This window comes from Pan paniscus, chromosome 2, assembly GCF_029289425.2.
Source record: "Pan paniscus chromosome 2, NHGRI_mPanPan1-v2.0_pri, whole genome shotgun sequence".
Taxonomy (NCBI): Eukaryota; Metazoa; Chordata; class Mammalia; order Primates; family Hominidae; genus Pan; species Pan paniscus.
The window spans coordinates 37,895,316-37,919,673 of record NC_085926.1 but is presented as its reverse complement, the minus strand read 5'-3'; the positions used below and the strand labels follow the sequence as shown (position 1 = coordinate 37,919,673).

The 24,358-nt window shown below is 42.4% G+C and overlaps 1 protein-coding gene across 2 annotated transcripts in view; it reads right to left on the bottom strand.

Moving 5' to 3' along the window:
• The window catches only part of CTDSPL (CTD small phosphatase like), a 122,379-nt gene that overhangs the window by 19,065 nt on the left and 78,956 nt on the right, over nucleotides 1–24,358 (bottom strand). For both annotated transcript variants that reach the window (XM_034956130.4, XM_034956129.3), the window contains exons 2-4: nucleotides 17,966–18,120; nucleotides 8,364–8,396; nucleotides 719–820 (exon numbers count right to left, since the gene is read on the bottom strand). In XM_034956130.4, the coding sequence (XP_034812021.1) occupies nucleotides 719–820; nucleotides 8,364–8,396; nucleotides 17,966–18,120 (290 nt within the window). The remainder of the gene's footprint in view (nucleotides 1–718; nucleotides 821–8,363; nucleotides 8,397–17,965; nucleotides 18,121–24,358) is intronic.

Genomic DNA, 24,358 nt, shown 5'->3' with positions numbered 1-24,358 from the left:
TAACTCATTTCTTAACAGTGTCGCCACAGCTCTTCCTGCATGGAGCCCGTTTCTGCTGTTTTTCCAGCAGGAAGATGGAGATCAGGGAAGGTGACAGGAAGGAAGAGTGTCTGACCTCCACACCCTTCAGGAGGGAAGTCCTGAAGGTGGGTACTCATTTAGCTGTGAAGCTTGCAAAAAACCCCAGCCACTTCTTGTCATGAAGATGCTCAAATTAAATGGCTGAATCTGTTCAGATGCCCTGAAGTCTGGAAGTCTTCTTCAGAGTTGGACATCTTTCAAAAATCAATCTGGGAAAATCTCCATGATACCAGGTCATTTGACAGTTTCCAACAGAGACTCCCCTCCCCCTCCCAATAAAACACATAGCACTCTGGTCATCTTGACAAATATAAACAGTATCCTGGGGGCACTGAGTGCCTTGTGCCACCTGAAAAGTATTTCTGCAGCGGTTACAGCATTGGAAAATGCAAACCTCCTAAGAATGAGGTCCCAGTGATGTTGGTAGCTTAGTGTTTTCTTTCCAAACTAATTATGTTAATATTCAACTACTTTAGTTAATGTTCACCTGGGTTAATAAGCAGCTCCTGGGATTTCTACATGAAGAGTGAAGTCACACACTAACCACCATAAGCTTTCATCCTTTTTGTTTTCCCTTTTCCAATACAATTGTTATCAAATCACAAAGATCATGGATTGTTTTTTTATGTTGATTTACCTTAAACGAACTGTGCACCAATGTTTCATCTAAATCAATGACCACACATTTCTTTCCATAGTCAAGCACCGTCACCTCTGGAAGAAGGTACTTAGCTGGTGGCTAAAGGGGAAAAATAAATCAGTATTACATTTATGTAAAAGACAAACCAATCAGTATTGCATTATACTACTTTCAAACATTTAAATGCCTGGTCAAGCATATAATGGGCTTTTATTAAGAACAATAGGAATAAGTAGTTTGCAACTAAAGTTTTATCAAATACGGTGCCACGATCTGAATGACTGCTATGAAGTCCTAGGCTTTGGAACCAGACAAACCTGGTTTCAATCATCAGCTCTGTCACTTTCTTGGTTGTAAATTGGGATAGTAATACCTACCATGAAAGGTTGTTGTTATCAGTTATAATGGCAATAAAATGCCCAGCATTTTGCCTCACACATATATTGGTGGCTACAGTTATTATTAAAATGGATTACACAAGAATGAGTATTTAATTATAATAGGTACTGTCACAATGGAGGTCTGTTTCGTGGGGTCATATTTTGCCTGAAATTCACTGTGGCACATGAGTAGATTTTAGAGCTATGTTGGAACTACAGATTTTTTTTTTTTTTTTTTTAGTGACTGAGATTTTTTAAAAACTTGAAGACAAACTATAGGCCCACCAGCATAATGCAGTCCAGAGTTACCCCCAACACTAGGAAACAGAAATAAGACTAATCCAGGTACAGTGCCACCTTGTGCCACTGCACTGTGGTAGAATACTGAGCAAATGTGGTATTTTTACCCCTTGGATTCTCTGCCTCTGAAAGTTATACTTTAATCCACATGTTGTGTGTTGACCAAACAATCTATTTATGTGTCTTAGTAGCAGGTGACTCAAATCTCGTGATAAAGAAGTCATAAAGAGTTAATAAAATGCTGGGTATCTTCAGCCAACCATAAAATGCTAGGTATCTTTGGCCAACCTCACTCGATTTAGAGGATTTATTTCTTTAGGCCTTGCCTCATTCTAGAAATGATCTGAAGTATTTTAGGATACTTTGTGGCATATTCAATATCCAGAGTTAACTAATTAATTTTCTGACCTGCAAAGAAGGTCAAACTCTCTTTAATATTTGATACAAAACAAAAGGAAATATCTATTCTGAGCCCCTGAAGAATGGACAATTTAGTTCATCAAATAAAACAAGAAAAAAATGAAATCAAGCTGTATTTCCTTTTACGTGGCTATTTCCTCTTTTTATTTTTTTGGTTCAAACTGAAAGTTAGTCAGTGATCAAAAGTTAATTTTGAACTTTAGCTGGTTCAATAGTAAATGTAACACAGGCAGTCAACAGGTTAGGTAAATTTGCAAGTACAATGATCACCTTGGCAGACAGAGACTGTCCAGGGTTGCCCAGGAAGAGGCTACGTGTGGAGACATAAGCATTTCTAACTCCATGTTTCTTCCTTTCCAACGTCATCCAGAAGAAAGAGCCTTTACGGCCTCCCATCTCTTTCAGCTGGAAGCAATCCTCCCTAATCCTGCAGCACTGTGACGGGATGTGGGGATGTGCCTTGGAGATAGGCACGAAATTCGAGGATCTAGAAAGGACTCTGTCCTCTATTACAAACCAGTGAATCAGCAGGTTATTTTTAAAAAATTAAATTTGCAAAAAGTTTTGTATCAAAAGGTGTTTTAAAAAGGCAGAGTGTGATGAGCTAAGTGAACATAGTAGAGAGAATGTGGGTAATTTTTGTTGTCTGGGACAGAGCAGAAAGCATGCTTGTGACCAGAATAAAATTTGTTTGAATTTTTATTACACAACTATTTAATATAAAACACATTCTCATTGTAAAGATTATAGACCCATGAGAGTAAAACACAATCATTCTCTTTTCTATGTCTCCCTTTTGACATTAGTGTCTATCCAGTCCTTTTCCTATGCGTTTATAAACTACTAAAATGTTTTAACTTATTAATTTAATTGTTAGCCTGGAAAATAAGGATCTGGAAATTCTAACCCTAGCATCTCTGAAAACATCAAAGATCTGCTAAAAGTGGTTCATTTTCCAAACCCAAGAATAAAGATTACTTTCTTAGCACAGTTAACCCACACTTTACAAGCATTCTTTAACAGTAAGTAAAACCCCTCATGGTGCAATCTAAGAGAGAAAAGTTAACAGTAAGTAAAACCCCTCATGGTACGATCTAAGAGAGAAAAGATGGAGAAGGGTGAGACTCATATTAAGCAAGCAATTGATTTTAATTTGTGCTGCAGGGAACAAGGCCAAGTTGGGAGGCAACAGGCTAGGAGGTTCCATTAATCCTCTGCTGTTTCCTAAATGCACACAGCTTCCCTGAGAGCTTGGCTTTAGATTAATGCAAATTCTTCAGCCCATGGGTAAGAATTCTTTGGGACAGCTGCATCCTTGGAAATGTAAGGATGCTATATAATGACAATACACAGTGCTTTGTTACTTCAATTGATCTGTTCAGGTGATGCTTGAATCATTAACTAAGAAATGTCCTGCACCAAGTTTTCTCTGAAGTCTTCATAAAGCTGAAGAACAAGAGAAATACCAGTCACATCAAGAAAGGTCTTTCTTATACAAAATGACTTGCTCAAATGTACACAAAGAGCATTGCCGGGGGGTGGGTGGAGGAGGAAGGGACCACGGCTTGCCATCCACGGTTTGGGAATGGTATTCATTCCTGTTCCTTTCCTGGGAGTAAATCTGAAATTTCCTGTCCTTGGCAGAGAACTGGCAGCCATGAATAGTTAACACTAAGCTTATTTCCTCTTGGAGTGCCCACCCCACAAACTCTCATAAATCTTACAGATGTAGTACCTCTTCCTGGTACATTGGATTATTGTTTCCTTACTTAAGATTTCTCAGGCTTAAGGTCTGCACGCTGTGCTCCTCAAGCCCTCAGAGCTCCAGGTGGATGTCAGGGCCTAACGCAGGAGGGGAGCAAGAGGAACTCTAGACTGCTTTTAATTAGAATAGCTGTCCTGCTTGTATGTTCTTCATAATGTTTTCGTGGAAAGAAGTGTACTATTGCTGTATTAAAAGCCTTAGGCAAATAGCATAGAAACATAGCTGTTAGAAAACAAATCCTCTCCCCTTTCAGCATTTTTATGGCTCGGTTACACTGCCAGCCTCATGTTTGTGAGCATCTGTGTGCTGTGTAATTTAAGCAAAAGTATGGGATCGGTAGGACCCAGGACACAGCCTCAGTGGCGTTCCTCACTGGGGCCAAGGCATTCGAGTGCTCACCTCAATTCATGACCACCCATACTTCAGCAGTTTCAAACTTTCGTTCCCTCTGCATCTTTTCCTAATACTTCAATACCCGACGTTCACCAAACAGCCCATGAAGCTTCCCACTAAGGAAGGCCCTAAATCCTGGCTCATAGTTGGGAGATGAATGATACTAATGGTAAGGATAAAGATGTCATTTCCAATAGGCGTGCAAAACATGATTACTCAATAAATGGTGCTGGGACAACTGAGTAGCCACTTGGAAAAAAAGATAGCTTCCTACTTCATGCCTTACACCAACATACATTCCAAATGGATCAAAGATTTAAAGGTATAATGGTGAAACTATTAAAAACTATTAAAATACTAGAAGAAAATATAAAATCAAGGAGCATAAAGGATGATATTAATATTTACTTATATAAAACTAAAACTTCCTTGTGGCCAAAATAATTATAAACAAAAAAGGCCAAAAGATATATCATACATTTGGGGAGAAGTATTAATTTCCTTAAAATTTAAAACGACAAGCAACACAGCATAAAAAACTACAGGAAATGAATAGAGAAGAAGAAAGATAGCCAATGAACTTGTGAAAAGCTGTTCAAACTCACTGACAAAGAAATGCAAATCAAAGTAATAAACTGATACCAATCTTTGTTTTGTTTTGTTTTGTTTTTGAGACAGGGTCTGGCTCTGTAGCCCAGGCTGGAGTGCAGTGGTGCCATCTCAGCTCACTGCAACCTCCGCCTACCGGGCTCAAGTGATCTTCCCAAGTAGCTGGGACTACAGGCATGCACTACCATGCCTGATTAATTTTTTTTTTCTTTTTTTTTTTTGAGACCGAGTTTTGCTCTTGTTGCCCAGGCTGGAGTGCAATGGTGCGATCCTGGCTCACTGCAACCTCCGCCTCCCGGGTTCAAGTGATTCTCCTGCCTCAGCCTCCCAAGTTAGCTGGGATTAAAGGCATGCACCACCACACCCAGCTAATTGTGTGTGTGTGTGTGTGTGTGTGTGTGTGTGTGTATATATATATATATATATTTTTTTTTTTTTTTGAGACAGAGTTTTGCTCTTGTTGCCCAGGCTGGAGTGCAATGGCATGATCCCAGCACACCGCAACCTCCACCTCCCGGGTTCAAGTGATTCTCCTGCCTCAGCCTCCTGAGTAGCTGGGATTACCGGCATGTGACACCATACCCAGCTAATTTTGTATTTTTAGTAGAAATGGGGTTTCTCCAAGTTGGTCAGGCTGGTCTCGAACTCCCGACCTCAGGTGATCTGCCCACCTCAGCCTCCCAAAATGCTGGGATTCCAGGCATGAGCCACCACGCCCAGCCTAATTTTGTATTTTCAGTAGAGATGGGGTTTCTCCATGTTGGTCAGGCTGGTCTGGAACTCCTGATCTCAGGTGATCCGCCCACCTCGGCCTCGGTGGGATTACAGGTGTGAGCCACCGCGCCCGGCCACCATGCCCAGTTAATTTTGTGTATATTTTATAGAGATGGGGTTTCACCACGTTGCCCAGGCTGGTCGCGAACTTCTGAGCTAAAGCCATCTGCCCTCCTCGGCCTCTCCAAGTGCTTGGGTTATAGGCGTGAGCCACTGCGCCTGGCCTGATACTATTCTTTATTTTCAGATTAGCAAAGATTGAAACATTTGATTATCATTTTCAGTAAGGGTATGAGGCACTCTCATAGATACTTCATGAGAATGTAAATTAGCATAAGCTTTTGGAGGATAATTTGGCTTTAATGTACCAATACTGTAAAATATATCCTTTGACCTAGCATTTCCACAAATAGAAACTGATCACAAAGAACTATCACACAAGTCCATAAGCACACAGAAAAGAGGATATTTTTAAGAGAAATATTTGTAATAGCACAGAAGTGGAAACAAAGTAAATGCCATCAATGAAATATAAAACAATGAGGCAGATATATACCTACTAATATTTGGAAAGATGTTCAAGGCATCTTGTTAGAAAGTAACAAGCAATTTGCAGAATGGTGAATACAACACAATTTCATTTATATAAATATGTTTGTGTTTGTCTGGAAAACTTCTGGAAGGATAAATGACATATATTAAAAAGTGGTACTGCCTAGAAGGCAGTAGGATTACATTGAGATATTTTCTTTTTGCTTTAATCTTTCAACTTCACGTACGTGTGTATGTATGTATTCCCACAGGTGTTAATCCCAAATCCTTCAATATTTAAAAATTAACCATGAGCTTGAATTACTGTTTAGTAAAAAATTAAAAGACCAAACCTACACATACAAACAGAGCAACATGCGAATGAAAAAAGAGGGGTGAGGTGACAGGCACAGATAGGGACCCCAGATGCAGCTGCTCTGGTCACCACAGGCTTAGAGGATTCTTTACCTTCAGGGCCTGAAGAAAGCTTTCAGGAGGTTGTGGGATCTGGTTTGGAGGCTCAGCACAAGCCCAGATTTCTGCTCCTATGTATGGCACCCTAAGCTCTCAGGGCTCCCAGCACTGACCAGGTCCCCCTGAGGTCCAGAAAGGCCAGAACCACGCTGCTTATGCAACCTGGGGCCTTTTCAGGTAGGTGCAGATTTTGCAGGGGCTCCCAAGACTTGATTCCAGAGCTGAGCTGGCCCGGATGGACTGGGATCAGTCCTATATGCTAAGCAGTCAGTGGAAATCACACTGTGCTCACTAGTGGAAATGCTTTTCTGGAGGTCATCATTCAAAAGTGCAAGTTCCTTTAGCTTGGCTGTTTCTTTGGGCAAGATAGTTCATAGGTTCACATGGCCTGACCCAACATCTCACATGTAGGACACAGTCAGCAGTTTATTGATCTATCATTAGGATCAATTACATAAGGAATTTTCTTCTTGTTTATCTTATTCCAGAATTCTATACATGGCTGAATCTAGATTTGTGGGAAAAGGGTCCGTTTCTTCAGTGGGGTTTTTATACTGACAAGTGCTTTTGTTCTGCACTTAACTTTGCACGTGGCTGCCAATTAGCTTTAAGAAAAAACAGTAATAGTGATATTGAAGGTGGAAGGAGAGATGCTACCTGCCATCATTTAATGTAGGTACCTCTGCAGGAAAAAAATATGTCAAAAACTACTTTATATAAAGGTTAAAGAGTCTTCTGGTATTAACTCTGCTGAGCATCTTCCTCAAACTCTGGATAAAAAGTTGTGCTGCTAGGTCAATCTTTTTCATCAAAGCCAGTTTTCTCAACAAAACCCAACCCTCAGGCACATAAGCAAAGTCAGAATCACTACACAGACTCTTGCAACGCATTAGTCAATGAAGAGTTAGAGTTTTGAGAAAAATGAAATTACTGTAAACTTTTTGGGCAATTTGTAAGTGACATGTACTACCAAAGCCTTTGGAGTCAACCTGCACACGTGAAATCCATCTACTCCTTTCTATGTAAGATTGCTGTGTCTATTGTATGTTCCCAGAAAACATGTGAAAAACTCCAAGGAAAGAGAGATGAACACATTTGAATCAAGTAATCTGAATCTGATCATCTTTACAGACTAAAAAATTAATTTATAGACACATTTTGAAACCTAAATCCTTCTCTAAGGACATAAGACTATTTGAAAGGTCTTGTTTGATACAGGCATCTCAACTGTAAATTTTTTTTGGGAGTCGGTCTTCAGTTTACTTCTTACTGACTGGCCTCAGGCTGGGTGGCTCTGCTGGCAGAGCAGGAGGAAGAGAAGGGACAGCCAGGACAGCGGATGGCTGAGGGGTGGCTGGTGCAGGACGGTGCTGGGGTGGAACAAATTTCGGGGATGACAACAGAAGTGGGGGTGGCCTCAGGGAGCGCCCAGCTGAGGCAGAGTTGCAGCACAGCAGGCCTGTGGGATGGGTCCTGCAAGTCCCGAGAATATAGTTACGGTGACTTCTCTGATCTCGGAGCTACAGCCATGCTACCACCGATAAGTTAGAAACAGTCTGGTCACCTGGGATGTGGGCTTGGTGAGCCCAGTTCCACTGGGACTGAATCTGCTGCAAAGAACTGGGTCTGGGCAAAACAATGTTCCCGCCAATCTATGGAGTTGAGGCTAAGATAGTGGGGTGTGGGTGAGGCCTCTGAGCAACCTCAGCTTGTTCAGCTTGGAGGTCCTTCCCAGAGAGAAAGGAAAAATGAGAATTAGGTTAATGGAGCTGGCTGCCCTGCTGTTCCTGAGAAAGGAAACTGTCTCTGTACAGAACTTCCTGCTCACAGTTTAAAATGCAGCTTCAGTTTTCTTTTTAACAGAACAGAGCTGTTTATACCACATGATAAACTCACCATAAGCAATAACATTAAAAAAAATCCTTTATATAAGTAGGCCCAAAGCCACAAGATTTTATGACTGTTTCAGTAAATAAAATTAGATAAATATACATACACTTGGTATGGGAATGACCTGCCTCTGGTCACCCTGAGGAAAAAGAAAAAAAAAATCATTGTCAGGTTTGAAGAGAAGATCATATTCTCAAAAGAAACTTCAAAGCCCTCTTGAGCACAGCAGCTGCATGATCTGCCATTCTCTGTACCTTGGTGGTGTTTAATCAACAGGAGGAACCTGAAAATTTTCCACAGTTAAGGCATGAGGCTCCTTCTGTCTCTCAGACACCTGCTCTCCCAACAAGCCAGGCTGGGCTCCTGAGACTCACAAACCATTTTGTGTATTTAAATAGCACCTCCCTTACTCCCAGGAATTCAATCCTTAATTAAAAAACAAAAATAAAAACTCATACTTTAATCCTTGATTCCCTCTAAAAACTGTTTGTTTTTTCTTTTAAGCAAGTTTTTCCCTAAAAAGACTAAGTCAATATCATATGCAGGGAATGGGAGACATGTTCACCAGATTACAATGACCCCCTGGTCATTCCAGGAGCTCCCCAGGGGAAGACTGGGGAGAGCGGACAAGGCAAGGTACAAGAAGTTCCCTCCCAGGCAACAGACAAGGGGATAGCTTTCCTTTAAGGGAAACACAACCTGTATTCACAGGGAGTGTTAAGAAAACCTAGGCCCCAAGGAAAGGCCTCAAATATTCCTCAGCCCCAAATGCCAGCCATTCCAAACCTAATTGATGGAAACACTTCATTATAGCATTGTTAAGAAATGCTAATAAAAAAGTTTATTTCCACTGAGCATTTCCAGTTTCTGTTTCTTCTTTTTTAGATGGCCTAATAAGGCAATGCACTGCTTCATGCCTTGTACACTGAAGGATTTGTGAAAAGATGTGTCCATTTTTATTAAGAGGGTTACAGTGATAATGAGGTCTCACGTGAAGGGGCCAAACCTGATGGCTGGCAATGGCAGCTGCCTGGCACCTTTCTGAGCTCTGTTTTGACACTAAGAACTATTTAGCAACTTCTTGATTATCTCCAACCCCTAGTCATCACCTCTGCAACATAAGAGCAAGTATCATTTCCTCTTGAGATGATCTCCACAGTTCCTTCCTTTTTCAGATTTCCGGCTTGTCTTAAGGATTTTAAGCTTCCTTCTGACATCACTCAAGGCAGAGCTATGCTGCTCTCCAACAGACAATGCAATCAAATAAATCAAAGTTTTCAAGAACTTGCACAGATAAATTCATTTCAGAAGCTCTTAAATAATATTATTCCTAATACAGGGACTCAAGAGTAGGTCACTGCCCCTACAGACATACTTGGCGGAGGACATACTTTAAAAAAACTTTTATTTTAGGTTCAGGGTACATGTGCAGGTTTGTTATATAGGTAAATCGCATGTCATGGGGGTTTAATGCACAGATTATTTCATCACCCAGGTAATATGCATTGTACCCAAGAGATAGTCTTTTCATCCTCACCCTCCTTCTAACCTCCGCCCTCAAGTAGGCCCCAGTGTCTGTTGTTCCCTTTGTTGTCCATGAGTATTCAGTGTTTAGCTCTCACTTATAAGTGAGAACGTGCGGTATTTGGTTTTCTGTTCCTGCATTAGTTTGCTTAGATTAATGGCCTCCAGCTCCATCCATGTTGCTGCAAATGACATGAATTCTTTTTTACGGCTGCATAGTATTTGGTGGAGGAGATTTTAACCAGAAGCTCACAGCCTATTTGGGTCTCCTTATTTTTATTTTATTTTACTTTACAGATGGGGTCTTGCTCTGTCACCCAGGTTGGAATGCAGTGGTGTGATCACGGCTCACTGCGGCCTCAAACTCCTGGCTCAAGCCATCCTCCTGCCTCAGCCTCCTGAGTAGCTGGGACTATAGGTGTGTGCTGCCATACCTGGCTGGGTCACTTCAGAGTAGGGTTTCTCAACCTCAGCACTAGTGACATTCTGGGCTGGATAACTCTGTTGTGAGGGATGTCCTATTTGTTGCAGGATGTTTAACAGCATCCTTGGCCTCTACTCATCAGATGCCAGCAGATACTCTCTCCCCCTCTAGTGACAATCAGTCTTCAGCTCTGCTCTAGTAGGAGAGTGCAGACAGCCCCTGCACACAGGTACACCTTCAGAACACACTTTCGATGAGATGAGCATGTCAACGACGCGCAAGATCACAACAATGCAGCTGAAGGGCCTGACAAAATGCCCACTATGAGCAAGCAAAGGTGATGATCTAGAAGGATATTTGGGCTTGAAAATTACCCTAGAAGCTTACATGTATGTATGTGTGTGTATACAGCATGAGGTATGCATATGTTTGTGAGTGTCCAGCAATCTGTTTTACGCTGTCCTTGCCCTTAAAGGTCCTCCATGGTCTTTGCCATTGGGGTGCTGACTCCTCCCAGCCTCTGGAGGCTTCTGGTCTGTAGGTCCAGGTTGTGGCTGTGATGGTGGCAATGGCTGCTAACCCAAGCCGCTGCTGCAGAAGCAGCTGGAAACTCAAAGGCTCCAAATCCTCATTTCTCCAGGTCAAAAGTAAATATGCAGGGTGGATGGAACCCTAGAGGTCATCTGTCCCATTCTGTCCATGGCCTTCCTTCTTCCTCTGGCATGCTGAATTCTGAGAGGCATAGATACTTAAGGACTCAGCAGTAGAAATGGGCCTGGAATCTGCTTCCACATCTAATAGGCCTGGGCTTTGTGTTCCGAATGTCCTGAGCAAGCAGGGTGCAAGAGGTAGAGGGTCCTCCTCTGGGAATTCGCTGCCCTACTCTGACAGGGCTCTTTCTTTGGCGTCTGGTCTCCCGGATTGACTAGTCAAGTGTTATGGAAATGACGTATCACCCCACTTTGGATTATTAAATTAACTCAAAGTTAACATAATTCTTTAAAAAGCCATCTTGACAAATGTTAATAGAAGGAAGCTCATGAATGAACAGTAACTCCAAGTGAGCTCAGCTCTGCTGGAGGAACTGCCTCTAAAGGCCTCTATTTCCTGATAGATATGGCTGAGTACTCCAGGAAAGCTTCCAGGGCTGCCATGCCATTTCCTCATATCATTTCATCTACAAAGATACCAAGCTGTCTTCCTTATTTTCTTTCTAAAAATTTCTCGGTTCTTTGACATTTTTTGTCCCAGAAGAACTTAAGCCTTTCTATCCAGGAACAGCACACACATTTCTCATAAACATGAGAAATCAAAATCTGTTATGATTTGAATCAACTTTGGTGGAGTCTTTTGGGTTTTCTATGTAAACAGTCATGTCATCTGCAAATAACACTAACTTTGTATCTTTTCCATGTTTATACCAATCGTCTCATTTTCTTGGCTTATTCCATTAGCCAGAACCTACCATTGATTTTCCTGTGTTGGTTGCTGTTTATTTTTAGAAGATAGCTTTTTATCGTGTATAGTTTTCTTCTTTGGCAGCATTGTTGATTTTATATATAAAGATTTATGGGCTACTATATAGTTCATGTATTAGACCATTTGTCATAAAGTGCCCCTATTTATCCTGTTTAATGCTTCTGAATTTGAATTCTGCTTTATCTGATATTAACAATTAACATTGCCACTCTTGCTTTCTGCTTGATCTGCCTTGTATATTTTGCCCATTTCTTTATTTTCCACCTTCCTTTATCTGTATATGTTATGTCAGAAACTGTCACCTACTATAATTGTCATTAGCACTGTCCACCAAATAATTCCAGTTTTCTTTCTGAATATGTGGGAGGATTACACTTCCATTTCCCTTGAACTTAGATGCAGTCATGTGACTTACTTTAGCCAATAAAATGTAAGTTGAAATAAGGCATGTTTTTCTGAGTTTTCTGAATGAAAACTTTAAGAGCCAATGTGATTTATCACATTTCCTTTGTCCTGCTGTGACAGTCATGGAAGCAAAGAGATGGGGCGTAGGCACGTGAATGAGGATAAGATGGTTATACTGTCCAGTATGGTAGCTACTAGTCACATGTGGCTACTAAGCACACAAAATGTGGCTGGTCCAAATTAAGATGTACTGTAAGTATAAAATACACATCAGATTTTGAAGGATTAGTAAGATAAAAAGAATACAAATTGTCTCACTAATATTTTTTCTATTGATTACATATTGAGATAATATTTTGGATATAGTGATTAAATAAAATGTTATTAAAATTAATTTCACTTGTTTTAAAAATATTTTCATTAATGTGGCTACTGGAAAAAATTAAATGATACATGTGACTCGCATTATATTTCTGTTGGATAGTGCCACAGAACTAAAGGCTCAGCCTCAGCCAACCCATTATAAAGAAGTAGCACGAGTGAAAAATAGACTTTTATTGTTTAAACCTCTGAGGTTTTGAGGTTGTTACTGAAGCATAAACAAACCCATACTGACTAGTGTATCTACTTATGAGTCATTCCTCCCTTGTCCTGATTTTGTTGAGAGCAGGAATATGCTGGGCTAAATTCCTCCCCTGTTGCTATTGGATAGCCATGTGACAAATGGCTATACCCAATTGGTTTGACTAATTCGACTGTATGCTATTTCCAAGAATATACCTGTCATCAGATAGAAATGACTTTGGCAGTAAGTAAAAGAAATCTGCCAGGCACTGTGTCAGGCCAATAAGACATAAGCATAAGTCTCCTGGGTTTTTCTGTGAAAGCATTTACTTTCCATAAAAGGGACTGACATGGCCAGTGCCACCCCTTCCTATCTTCTTCCTTTAAATGTGGAAACAATATCTGAAGCTTGCGACTTTGAGATCATAAATAGCAAGCATGAGGATGAAGGCAAACATACCAAGGATAGGGAAGCAGAAAGACAGAAGAACAGATTCTTGATGGCATCATCAGAAATCCAAATCCCACCAACTACCTGACTCAGGCTTTTTATGTGAGAAAAATAATCCCCTATTTGTCTAAGCTATTATTTGTCAGCTTTCTTCCTTTTCTTTTCTTTCTCACTTTCTCTCTCTCTCTCCTTTCATTCCTTCTTTCTGTTTCTTTTTTTCTTTCTTTCAAGACAGGATCTCGCTCTGGCACCCAGGCTGGAGGGCAGTGGAGTGATTAAGGCTCACTGCAGCCTCAACCTCCAGGCCTCAAGTGATCCTCCTGCCTCAGCCTGTCAAAGTGCAGGGATTATAGACATTAGCCACCGTGCCCAGCAGTTTTCTTTTACTTACTGACAAAATCATTCCTATTTGATGACAGGTATATTCTTGGAAATATCATACAGCTGAATTTGTCAGACCAATCTGATGTAGTCTTGGTCTTTGTTGGAAGAATCTAGTTCATCAAACTAGGTTTTATGCCTATTATTTATGTTATGTTTGCTATTTATTATCTGTTATTTGTTCTTTTTCCCTTTCCTTAATTTTGATGGCTTGTTCAATTTGTTTACTTCTCCTTTACTCCCTCTGTGAATTTTAAAGATCTATTTTCTAATTGTGCCACTTGTTACAGCTCTATTATTAGTTCTATTCCTAATAATAATATTTATTTCTACATTGCTTTTTGAGACAGGATCTTGCTCTGTCACCCAGGCTGGAGGGGAGTGGTGCGATCATGGCCCACTGCAGCCTCGACCTCCTGGGTTCAAGCAATCCTCCCACTTCAGTCTCCAGAGTAGCTGGACTATAAGTGCACACCTCCACACCTAGCTGATTTTTTATTTTTATTTTTTGTAGAGATGGGGGTTTCCCTATGTTGCCCAGGCTGGTCTCAAACTTCTGGGCTGAAGTGATCCTCCTGCCTTAGCCTCCCAAAGTGCTGGGATTACAGGAATGAGTCACTGCACCCAGCCTATTTCTAACATTTTTCTTTTTTTTTGAGACAGAGTCTCGCTCTTTCGCCCAGGCTGGAGTGCAGTGTGGCGATCTCGGCTCAATGCAAGCTCCACCTCCTGGGTTCACACCATTCTCCTGCCTCAGCCTCCCAAGTAGCTGGGACTACAGGTGCCCGCCACCATGCCCAGCTAATTTTTTGCATTTTTTAGTAGAGACGGAGTTTCACTGTGTTAGCCAGGATGGTCTCGATCTCCTGACCTCGTGATCTGCCCACCTCGGCCTCCCAAAGTGCTGGGATTACGGGAATGAGCCACTGCACCCAGCCCATTTCTAACATTTTTAATAATTATATCATAACTGAGTATCAATCTCACCCAGATTTTTATTTTTTGTTCCCTCTCTGAATCATTACATATCTAAGAAACTTTTATCTCAATAGATAAATGATATCTTGGTCACATACAGAATTTTTGCTTTCCATTTTTTTCCCTCGGTAGCCTATAAACATTTTTTCATAGTCTTCTGGCTTTTAGTGTTGCTGATGAGAAGTCTGATACTAATATAACTGTTTTCCTTGAAAATAACTTATTCTAGTAGCTTGTAAGACTTTTTCTTTGTCCTTAAACTTCAGAATTTCAACAGATACATCTAGGCATGTGCTCCTCTACTAATCCTGCTGTCGACTTGGTAAGCTCCTTCAATCCACAGATTCAAGCTTTGTTTTCAGCTCAAGAAAATTTTCTTCTACTACTTTTTCTCTTTCTAGAACTCTTAACATTTGCATGTTCCATCTCCTAGATGCCTGCTGTTCTCTCTCACAATTACCATCTCTGTGTTTCTGGTCTGAATTGTAAGATATTTCTTCTTCCACTTGCTTTTCCAGAACATGAATTCAGTTCCCAGCAGTGACCATTCTCCTGTTTACTGAATTTTTATATTTAGAAATCATGAGTTTTTAAGTTCCAAATGTTACTTTTGTACTTATACTTCATTTCCTGAGTTGTCCGTTACAGTTCTCTTCCATCTCTTTCATTAGTTTTACCTCAGTGGGAGTCTCATTACAGTTTTTCCAACTTGGACTTTCTCAGTGGAGGCTGCATTTTTCTTTGCTTGCACCAGGTTGTGTGTTCCCTTAGTGTCTGTGCAGGTCAGTCTATGAGGCTCTCTGGGAAGTGGCAAATGAGGGAGTACTGCAAGGCCCAGCAAGGAGTGCTGTTTTCATGGCCCAGCAGAGCCCAAGTTAACAAACCTCAGAGACTAAGAAAGCCCCTATACTACTGGCTCCTCCAAGGCACAAGCACTGGAAGCAATCCAGCTCACCAGGGCAGCCCCTCCAAGGACCACACACATTGTGTGGGCAGTGCGAGCCCTTTCCAAGGCGATCCGCCAGCTCCTTCTGGCTAGTTGACCTCATGGGACTATACATTCGAGTGTTTGTCCAAGGACTCAGGGAGACGTAAGCATTTTCCTCTGTTGGTGGTTCCCTGCTTCTTACTGAGTACCAGAGAGAATAAATCCTGTGCCTGCTCTCTACCCTGAAGGTATCAGGAAAACCGGGGGCCTTAATGCACTTTCCAGGCTCCACCAGCAGGCCCACCTGGGTTTATCCTGGGAGGGAATTTTAATAGAGCCATCTGCTCAGGCTGTCATCTTCCCAGAATTCCCTTCTATACATCCACATGTGGTTTTAAAATAATTTTTTAAATCATAAAAGTAATTTAAGCTGATTTTATGAAAACTGAGGGAAGTACAGAGGGAAGGAGAAAATCCTAGCTATAATTCCACCGGTGTGAGCAATAGGAGATAACCTCTTCATATTTCGGCATCCATCCTTCTAGTCTTATAAATGCTTGTGTGTGTATGTGTGTGAGAGAACAAGAGAGACACTCTATCCATTTCTTTCTATCAGCAATATTTACGACATATCATTTTGAAGGGCTGTATGCTATTTGATTGCATATTTATTCTATAGTTTTTTTAACCAACTGCCTGTTGTTGAACATCGGGTTGCTTATAATTTTTCGGTATTATAATCTATGCTGGATGGTACCTCATGGTTAAATCTTTGCACATTCATAATTATGTCCATAAAGGGGAACTGCCTGCATCGACAAATAGGGATATTTTTAAGGCTTTAAGATGATATTGCCAAATTTTCCTCCAGAAAGGTGTCATCAATTAACATTGTTACCAGCAACTTATTTACATTCTCTATCCTCCCTCCTACCACTCCATGCTAAAACCAAATATTGTGTTTAAAAATATCTTTGATAAGTAGAAAGCTGGAAAATGGTCTCTCATTATTTAGTTTGCATTTCTTCCATTATTAAACATGTTAAATATTTTTCATGTATTTATTTTTCTTATTTTTTCGTATGTTTGACCATATGAAAACCTTCAGCCTAATTCCTATGCTTCTACACTCCAAGCCTGTGAGACAAACCAGGCAACAGTAGTGTTCTCAGCCTTGCAGAAGCAATGTGGCTACTGCCACTGCCCACAGCAACTCCTGGTCTACGATATCAACAAGACTGAACCATCTGTATTTCTTATTTTGTGAATTACCTGTTTGTGTCCTTTGCTCATGTTATTTGGAACATAAAGTTTTATGACTTTTGTGTCCTCAAATGTCAACTATCTTCATAATGAATAATCTTCTTTCAGTGATTTTTCCTGAAATTCCATTTTGACTGAGATTAATATTGTAACCCTTGTTTTCTTTTAATTTATATTTGTATGAGGTCTCTTCGCTCATCCTTATTCCTTATACATATATATATATATTTTTTTTGAGATGGAGTTTCAGTCTTGTCACTCAGGCTGGAGTGCAGTGGCGTGATCTTGGCTCACTGCAACCTCCGTCTCCCAGGTTCAAGCGATTCTCCAGCCTCAGCCTCCCGAGTAGCTGGGATTACAGGTGCCCACCACCATGCCTGGCTAATTTTTGTATTTTTGCTACAGAAGGGGTTTCGCCATGTTGGCCAGGCTGGTCTCTAACTCCTGACCTCAGGTGATCTGCCCGCCTTGGCCTCCCAAAGTGCTGGGATTACAGGCGTGAGCCACCGTGCCCGGCCTCATCCTTATACTTTTAACTGTTCTGAGTAACTTTGTTTCAGATCTGTGTTAGACAGCATGTGGGTAGATTTTGGTTTTTGACCTATTGTGACAATCTGACATATTTTATTTGATACATACAAAAGAATATATAATATTTTGTTATTAAACAAGGTAGTTACACTCAATTATTTTATTGCTAGCTCTTCTCTATGTCTGTTTCTCTTTTTATCTATTTGTGAGTCTGCTACTGGTTGTTTAACTGTTTCATGCATTCAACTTCCCAAGAGAGAATGTTATAAAAATGTGAAGTGACTAATGTAACTCCCATCAAATATAATCCTTAGTTGCTAAATGAGATATCCTTTATCAAAAAAGGTTACTTTTCTTGGTAATTTCAAATCTTTAAGTAAATGGCTGTACACATACTATCACATATTCTTTTCTTTTTGTTTTTTGTTTTTGAGACACAGTTTCGCTCTTATTGCCCAGGCTAGAGTGCAATGGCGGGATCTTGGCTCACTGCAACCTCCGCCTCCCAGGTTCAAGCGATTCTCCTGCCTCAGCCTCCCTAGTAGCTTGGATTACAGGCGCCTGCCACCATGCCCAGCTAATTTTTTGTATTTTTAGTAGAGATGGGGTTTCACTATATTGGCCAGGTTGGTCTCGAACTCCTGACCTCAGTGCTGATATTACAGACGTGAGCCACCACGCCTGGCTCTGCATATTCTTCTTAAGGATATTCATCAAGGATAGGACAGAGATGCCACTGCTGCAGTTTTATGGAGGGCACAGTTCCTCACCAGTACTGACCTTCTGAAGCCCACCATTCTCCTCCACCAGTGGCGGAAGCACACTGGGGCTGCTGGGTGGAGGGGCCTCCACATTGTAATCACGGAAGCAGCAGAAGAAGGAGCTAAGGATGCTGCGGCTCCTCTGCTTCTTTAAGCTGACGTTGCACTGGGAGGCTGGAAACAGAAACAGAGCACACTATGGCCAACTGCAGCATGTACTGATAGTTGTAATATAATGCAAAAATCTGAGTGTGCAGTTGCCCCCCAGACCCCAGATTCCAGCCCTGAGGGCCTGCTCAGCAGGAGAAGATGAGGGGCTCCTGGAAGTTACTCTAAAGAACTGTGAATCCAATGTGAGAATCCCAGGAGCCAGCTAGTTGATGGAGTCCAATCCCTCTGGCTGGACAGGATCCCTTTGACCTCAGCCCAGCAGGGGCTGCCTGCTTATTAACTGACCCACCCACAGGTCAGTCCCCATCTGCATTCCTGAACCTAGCAGATGAAGTATTCCCACCCTGCACCAAGCACTACTTCAAAACAAACATCTTTTCAGGCACAAATCAGACTTGACACTCCCTGGGAAGCATCTCTCCATTATGGATACCAACAAAGAATCACTTTGAATCTAGGTTCTTGGACATCCCCTGCTCACTATGGAAATGACTAACTTCGTGGGTTAAGAAATGAGATATGTAAAGGCACAAAAGAACCGCCTGCTTAAACTCGCCAAGAGTTTGTCAAGAAGTTGGTGGGGGCCTGGATCCACAGAGCTTAGGGCTGAAGGCTTCCATTACACTTAAAAAACATAAACAGCAGGAGATGTTGGATGGAGAACACATGTTCCTAGCCAAGTAGGGCCAGCCAGGGCAAAGCCCATCTTCACGAGATCCAGGGCAATACTGTGCCCTGGCCTGCTCTGAACTAAGGCACTGGAGGGAGTGACACATCCTTTCTGTTTATCCAAGGCTCACGACAAGCTGCCACAAGTCAGGAATAAAAGGTGAAAATTAGTATAGATGAAAAACACCCCTCAGGGGAGGACTGACAACTTTGAGGGGCAGGAGTATTTGCCTGGGAATGCAGCCGGGACTGTCCCACCACATGCCATGCCTGGGCGGATCAGTGGTGCTCTGAGAAGAGGCCGCAGGCAAGGGACCATGCTTAGGATTAATGGGAAAATTGCCAGAACAGGAAATGATTTAAGTCCACATGATAACTGTTGGAGCTTATCTCTTCTCCCAAAAAGCAATTCTGGCACAATTCCTCTTTTTGTGCACTTACGAGTGATTTGTGTAACACCTAGTTCCTCCCAAGAGATCACAAAACCTTTGCTGAATGTTTTGGGGGTGCTCTTCTGCCAGCAGCAAAACTAAGTGCATTCAGATGGAAATTCTGAAAAGGGACTGAAAAGCTGTTATTCCAGCAACTCCACAGATATGAATGGTTTCTACCCTAGGTTTGGGCAAATGGCCCAGTAAGTATGAATTTAAGATCCACACTTACTAAAGATGAGCTTCAGAACCATAAATCTCTGAGAAAGCTGGCTGTTTTTATCTTCCTCAAGGATCCTTGGGTGCCTGTCATAGAGTACCAGCCATCTCATTTCAGGCGTCTCATTTCAAAGGCAGGTCAGGCCAGACCAGGCCATTGGGACCGCCAGGCACGCGGGCCGCCTAAGTGGCAGTGTGGGAAGAGATAATAATCACTGTTTACCAAGGGCCAACCCTGTAGGTCCCAATAGTTCACAAACCTCATCTCGCATACTCCTAAGGAGATAGGTTTACTGCTTCCACCTTACTGCTGAGAAAATACAACTATTGAGAAAATACAGCAGGATTGTGTCGGTTCCTTTGCCAGATTCAAACCCAAGTGGGCCTGTTTCCAAAGTGTGTGATTTCCCCATGTGCCATGCTGAATACAATCTTGAAACAACTTAGGTTAGATTAAGAAGGTGGAACATGCCAAATAGGGAGAGAAAAGCATTGCAATAAACTTGTATTTAATATAAATGATTCGTTAAACCATTTCATTGTTACTCTGGGTGTTTTAATTTTTATGCCACACCCAGATAATTTAGTCAGGGGGAAAAAAAAATCTTTTCCCTGGCTGATAGCACATTCCTCTGCAAGTAAACAAGCTATTTGTTCATGTCTCAGAGACACTGAGCAGTCTGCAGAAAGCACCTTCCCAGGTCCTATTTTCATCCTTGGATCACACGAACTTTCCCCATAACTAACTAACTAACTAATTAACAAATGAACTTACATACTAAAAAAATCATAAACTTGGAACCAGTACACTACTCATAATTTCTACCACATGATTACTTACTGTACAGAAGCTACACACTGCTAACGGAGTCAGTAAATTAGTTATCTGAACACCTGGGAGGCCATCGTGCCTCCAGACAGGGAAAGGGAGCTTACCCAGGTCTTTCCTTCTCTGTATAAAGAGTGAAGCAGCCAAAGTGGTCTCATTTTCACAGCTGTGGGAGGTTCCAGGATTCTTCCTTTCAAATAAGGTTAGTTCTAGGGCCTGCAGGAACCTCTTGGAGGCTCAGTGGCTAATTTTCTAATCACTCTTGGATTGGTCTAGAACTCTCAGAATAGGAGAAGTGGGAAGGGTAAATGGAAGGATTTCCTCAGTATCAGCACTGGCCTCACCCACCCTCAGCATTCACTTGTTCCTGAATAGGGCTCCAGACGTGGGTGCTCTGGACTAATGACCCTACTGCCTTCTAGCCCCAGCTGCTACTTCTCTCCCCCAGCTATCATCCAGAAGGTCCTTGATTTGCTCATAAACTGGTAAGAGAGTTTTGGTTGACACATGAAATAAAAATTCAGTTTAATGGACAAATGTTGACGTCATAACATTAGGTGAAAAAGTTAATATATATTATTGTATATCTGACTTGATCATAACTAAGCAAAGCAAACTAAAAAAGATGATAATTGAGAAAAGATTTGCAAGAAATATGTCAAAAGGTTAACAGTAATTAATTGTCAGACCATAAGTGTTTACATTTCTTCCACATTTTCCAAATGTTTTCTGGTAATTATGTATTGCTCTAATAATGGGGGGGAGTAAACAGTCTTGTTAAACTGTCTTTTGGCAACTTTGTGCTATTTCTAAACCATATCCTCCTAATTCTCAACCTTCAGCCTAATTCGTACGCTTCTACACTCCAAGCCTATGACACAAACCAGGCAACAGCAGTGTTCTCAGCCTTGCAGAAGCAATGTGGCTACTGTCACGGCCCACAGCCACTCCTGGTCTATGATATCAACAAGAATGAACATATCCACCAAACTCAAAACCGGAGGAGGCCCATGTGAAAAGAAGGTACCAAAGAAGTGTCCTTTTCCCAGTAGAACGCTCCTGCTGGCTTTCTCATCTGGCAACCAGCTCCACCGCTCATCCTCCTTGTACACACAAAAGGGGTCTTGTTGCTTCTCTGCTTTGACCAAGACTTTACCTCTCACCACCTTTCCTCGCTTGCCCCCTTTACGTTTCCACTGATAAGACACATGAGAGGTCTCCTGGTGGCCCAGGTATCCAAGAACAAGGTCTTTTAGGATATTAAAGATAGTTGAATGCATACATCTCCCCATAACATTGGTTTTAAGAAATTACTTTGGAAGAGCAAAGGAGGGAGTAGCAAATATGAACGTCAGTCTAAAATATTCCGTAACGATTTTCATTTTTAAAAATCAGACTTAGGAGGAAGGAGTCATCAAAAGTCATTCCAAAGTTTTCTGTCACTTTTCGCTGATAACCTCCCTTATCCAAACGCAGCACCTGCCCACCTTACTCCCTAGCTTCCTCCATGGTAGACTCCTCATCACACTGACATCCCTTCTCCCACTCCTCCTCCCCCCATTTCCCCACTTCTCAGGGCATCCTGCTCTTCAGAGCCTGGCTCAAAGCCAACCTCACCCAGGAAGCCTTCGCCAACCGCCCCATGGAGATCATTTGTTCTTTGGCCACTAAACTCCCAAATGAATGTGTGTATGACTGAGCTGTGTCTTTGGGCCAGGCCAGTTCATCCACCTGTCTGCTGGACATCTCCTCTGGATGCCTCTGACTCAGCATATCTAAATGGGGCTCACCACTCCCCTCTTCACTCAGGGTACCAATATCCTAAGCTAGACATCTGTCCTTTTCCCTCATTAAGTTGTTGGTTCTGACTTCCTAATCGATTCTTAAATATATCCTTAGCAACTCCTTGTCCCTGCCCTATCCTGGCTCAGGTCCACTACAGTTGCTTTTTGACTTGTCTCTCTGCTGTTGATTTTGCATCCCACAATTAATTCTTGACATGACAGGTAAAGCCCATCAAGTTAGAAAAATGTGTGGTGGTTAGGAATGTGGGCTCCAATGCCAACTTGCCTAGGTGCAAAATCTGGCTCAACCAGCAACAGTACAGGACCTGGGCAAGTTGTGTGACTTCTTTGTGCCTCTGTTTCTTTATCTGTAAAATGGGGATAATAAATACCCATCTTAGGGTTTGTTGTGAGAATTAAATGAGTTCTTATAACAGTGCCTAGCATAGAGCAAGCACTCCATAATTTTTGTTTGTTTTTTAAAGACAGGGTCTCACTCTGTCACCCAGGCTGGAGTACAGTGGTACAGTCTTGGCTCACTGCAACCTCTACCCCCGGGGCTCAAGACATCCTCCCACCTCAGTCTCCCAAGTAGCTGGGACTATAGGCATGTGCCACCGCGCCCAGCCAATTTTTCTATTTTTAGTAGAGACAGGGTCTTGTCATGCCACTCAGGCAGGTCTCAAACTCCTGAGCTCAAGTGATCTGCTTGCCTCGGCCTCCCGAAGTGCTGGGCTTACAGTTGTGAGGCACCGCACCCGGGCTATACATTTTAGCTTTTATTATTATAGTCTCATAAAAGCTTTTGCTTCATAAATGAGTGAGGGTTCTCCAGAAACGCTGGATCAAAGGCTGGATTCTGCGGGCGTACATTTTTTTCTCTGCTATCTGACAACTAGGAGAAACAACTCACTATAACAGATCTTGGTTACATAAACTGTAATTCAGAAAGCAAAACTAGAAAAATCTCAGGAAGTGATTTTAATCAATTGCTCTAAAAATTAGATATAGACATGGGGAAGGAAAAGGGAGGGGTTGCGTGTCCCAGTGAGCTCTGCTGGGGGCTGTTTTCCCTTAGGAAAAGAACAATGCTTTCAAATGGAGGTCAGGAAGCATACACTCTCCCTCCCCAGTCCCCTTACTTAATTCCATCTGGGGCTGAAGCTTAGCTCTCTTCTGCAGAGCATTCTGCCTGCTGGGTCTGCATCTGGTTCCAGGGACTTCTTACCTCAAGCTGTACATCAGAAAGGAGCATTGAGGAGGACCATGCAAGGAGGACCACAGAGGTGGCTAGCTGACCCAGCAGTCTCCCCTGCCGGGTCCCCCAATAGGCTACAACATGCTGCCATTTTCCCAAGGCTCAGCCCGGGGCAGGCCTGCTTTGAAGGACCACCCTCTTTCTCCTCCTTATCCCTGTCAATGAAAACATGCCCGGCACAAATGCGGTGGCTCATTCCTGTATCCCAGCACTTGGGGAGGCCGAGGCGGGCAGATCACCTGAGGCCAGAAGTTTGAGACCAGCCTGGACAACATGGCGAAACCCTGTTTCTACTAAGAATACAAAAATTAGTGGAGTGTGGTGGCGGGCCCCTGTAATCCCAGCTACTCAGGAGGCCGAGGCACAAGTTGTAGTGAGCTGACATAACGCCACCACACTCCAGCCTGGGTGACAGGGTGAGACTCTGTCTTAAAAAAAAAAAAAAGAAAAAAAGATAGAAAGAAAGCATGCCCATAGCCGGTCCCAGCACACAAAGATGCCATGGGCACAGATACCCCACAGGGAGAGTAAAGGGAAATCCTTGATAGAGGTAGATGAGGTGATCCTAAGACTTAACTTTCTCCATTTCTGTGCGCAAACTCGGGTGGAGCAGAAACCCTGGAGAGGGTTGTGAAGAGCTGGAGATGTGGGGCATGGTCCTTGTGTATCCACTGGAGGAACAGGGTAGCATGTGGCTCTGTTTTCCTGGATATGCCCTTAGAGCTAATGCTTCTGCCTAGGCCCCTGGCCCTGGTGTCACTGCAGCCCAGCAAATTAAGACCCTGTTTCCCACTCATACACATTTCTCCCTTGCCCCTCCCATGGGCTGGGGACCTCCTATCTGCCAGCAATAGGCTTACAGAGGGTCTATGAATGGGGCAGCTTAAAGTGCACATATAGACAATTGCCTTCCTCTCTAAAGACAAGACAGGAAGCCTTCCAAGTGCTTCCCTGGTCTTCTAGGCAGAGTGCTGGCCCAGCAGCAAGGACCCGTATCTTCAAAGCACCAGTTACAGATGGGGAGTGTAGTGGACATCTGACATTTTTTGCC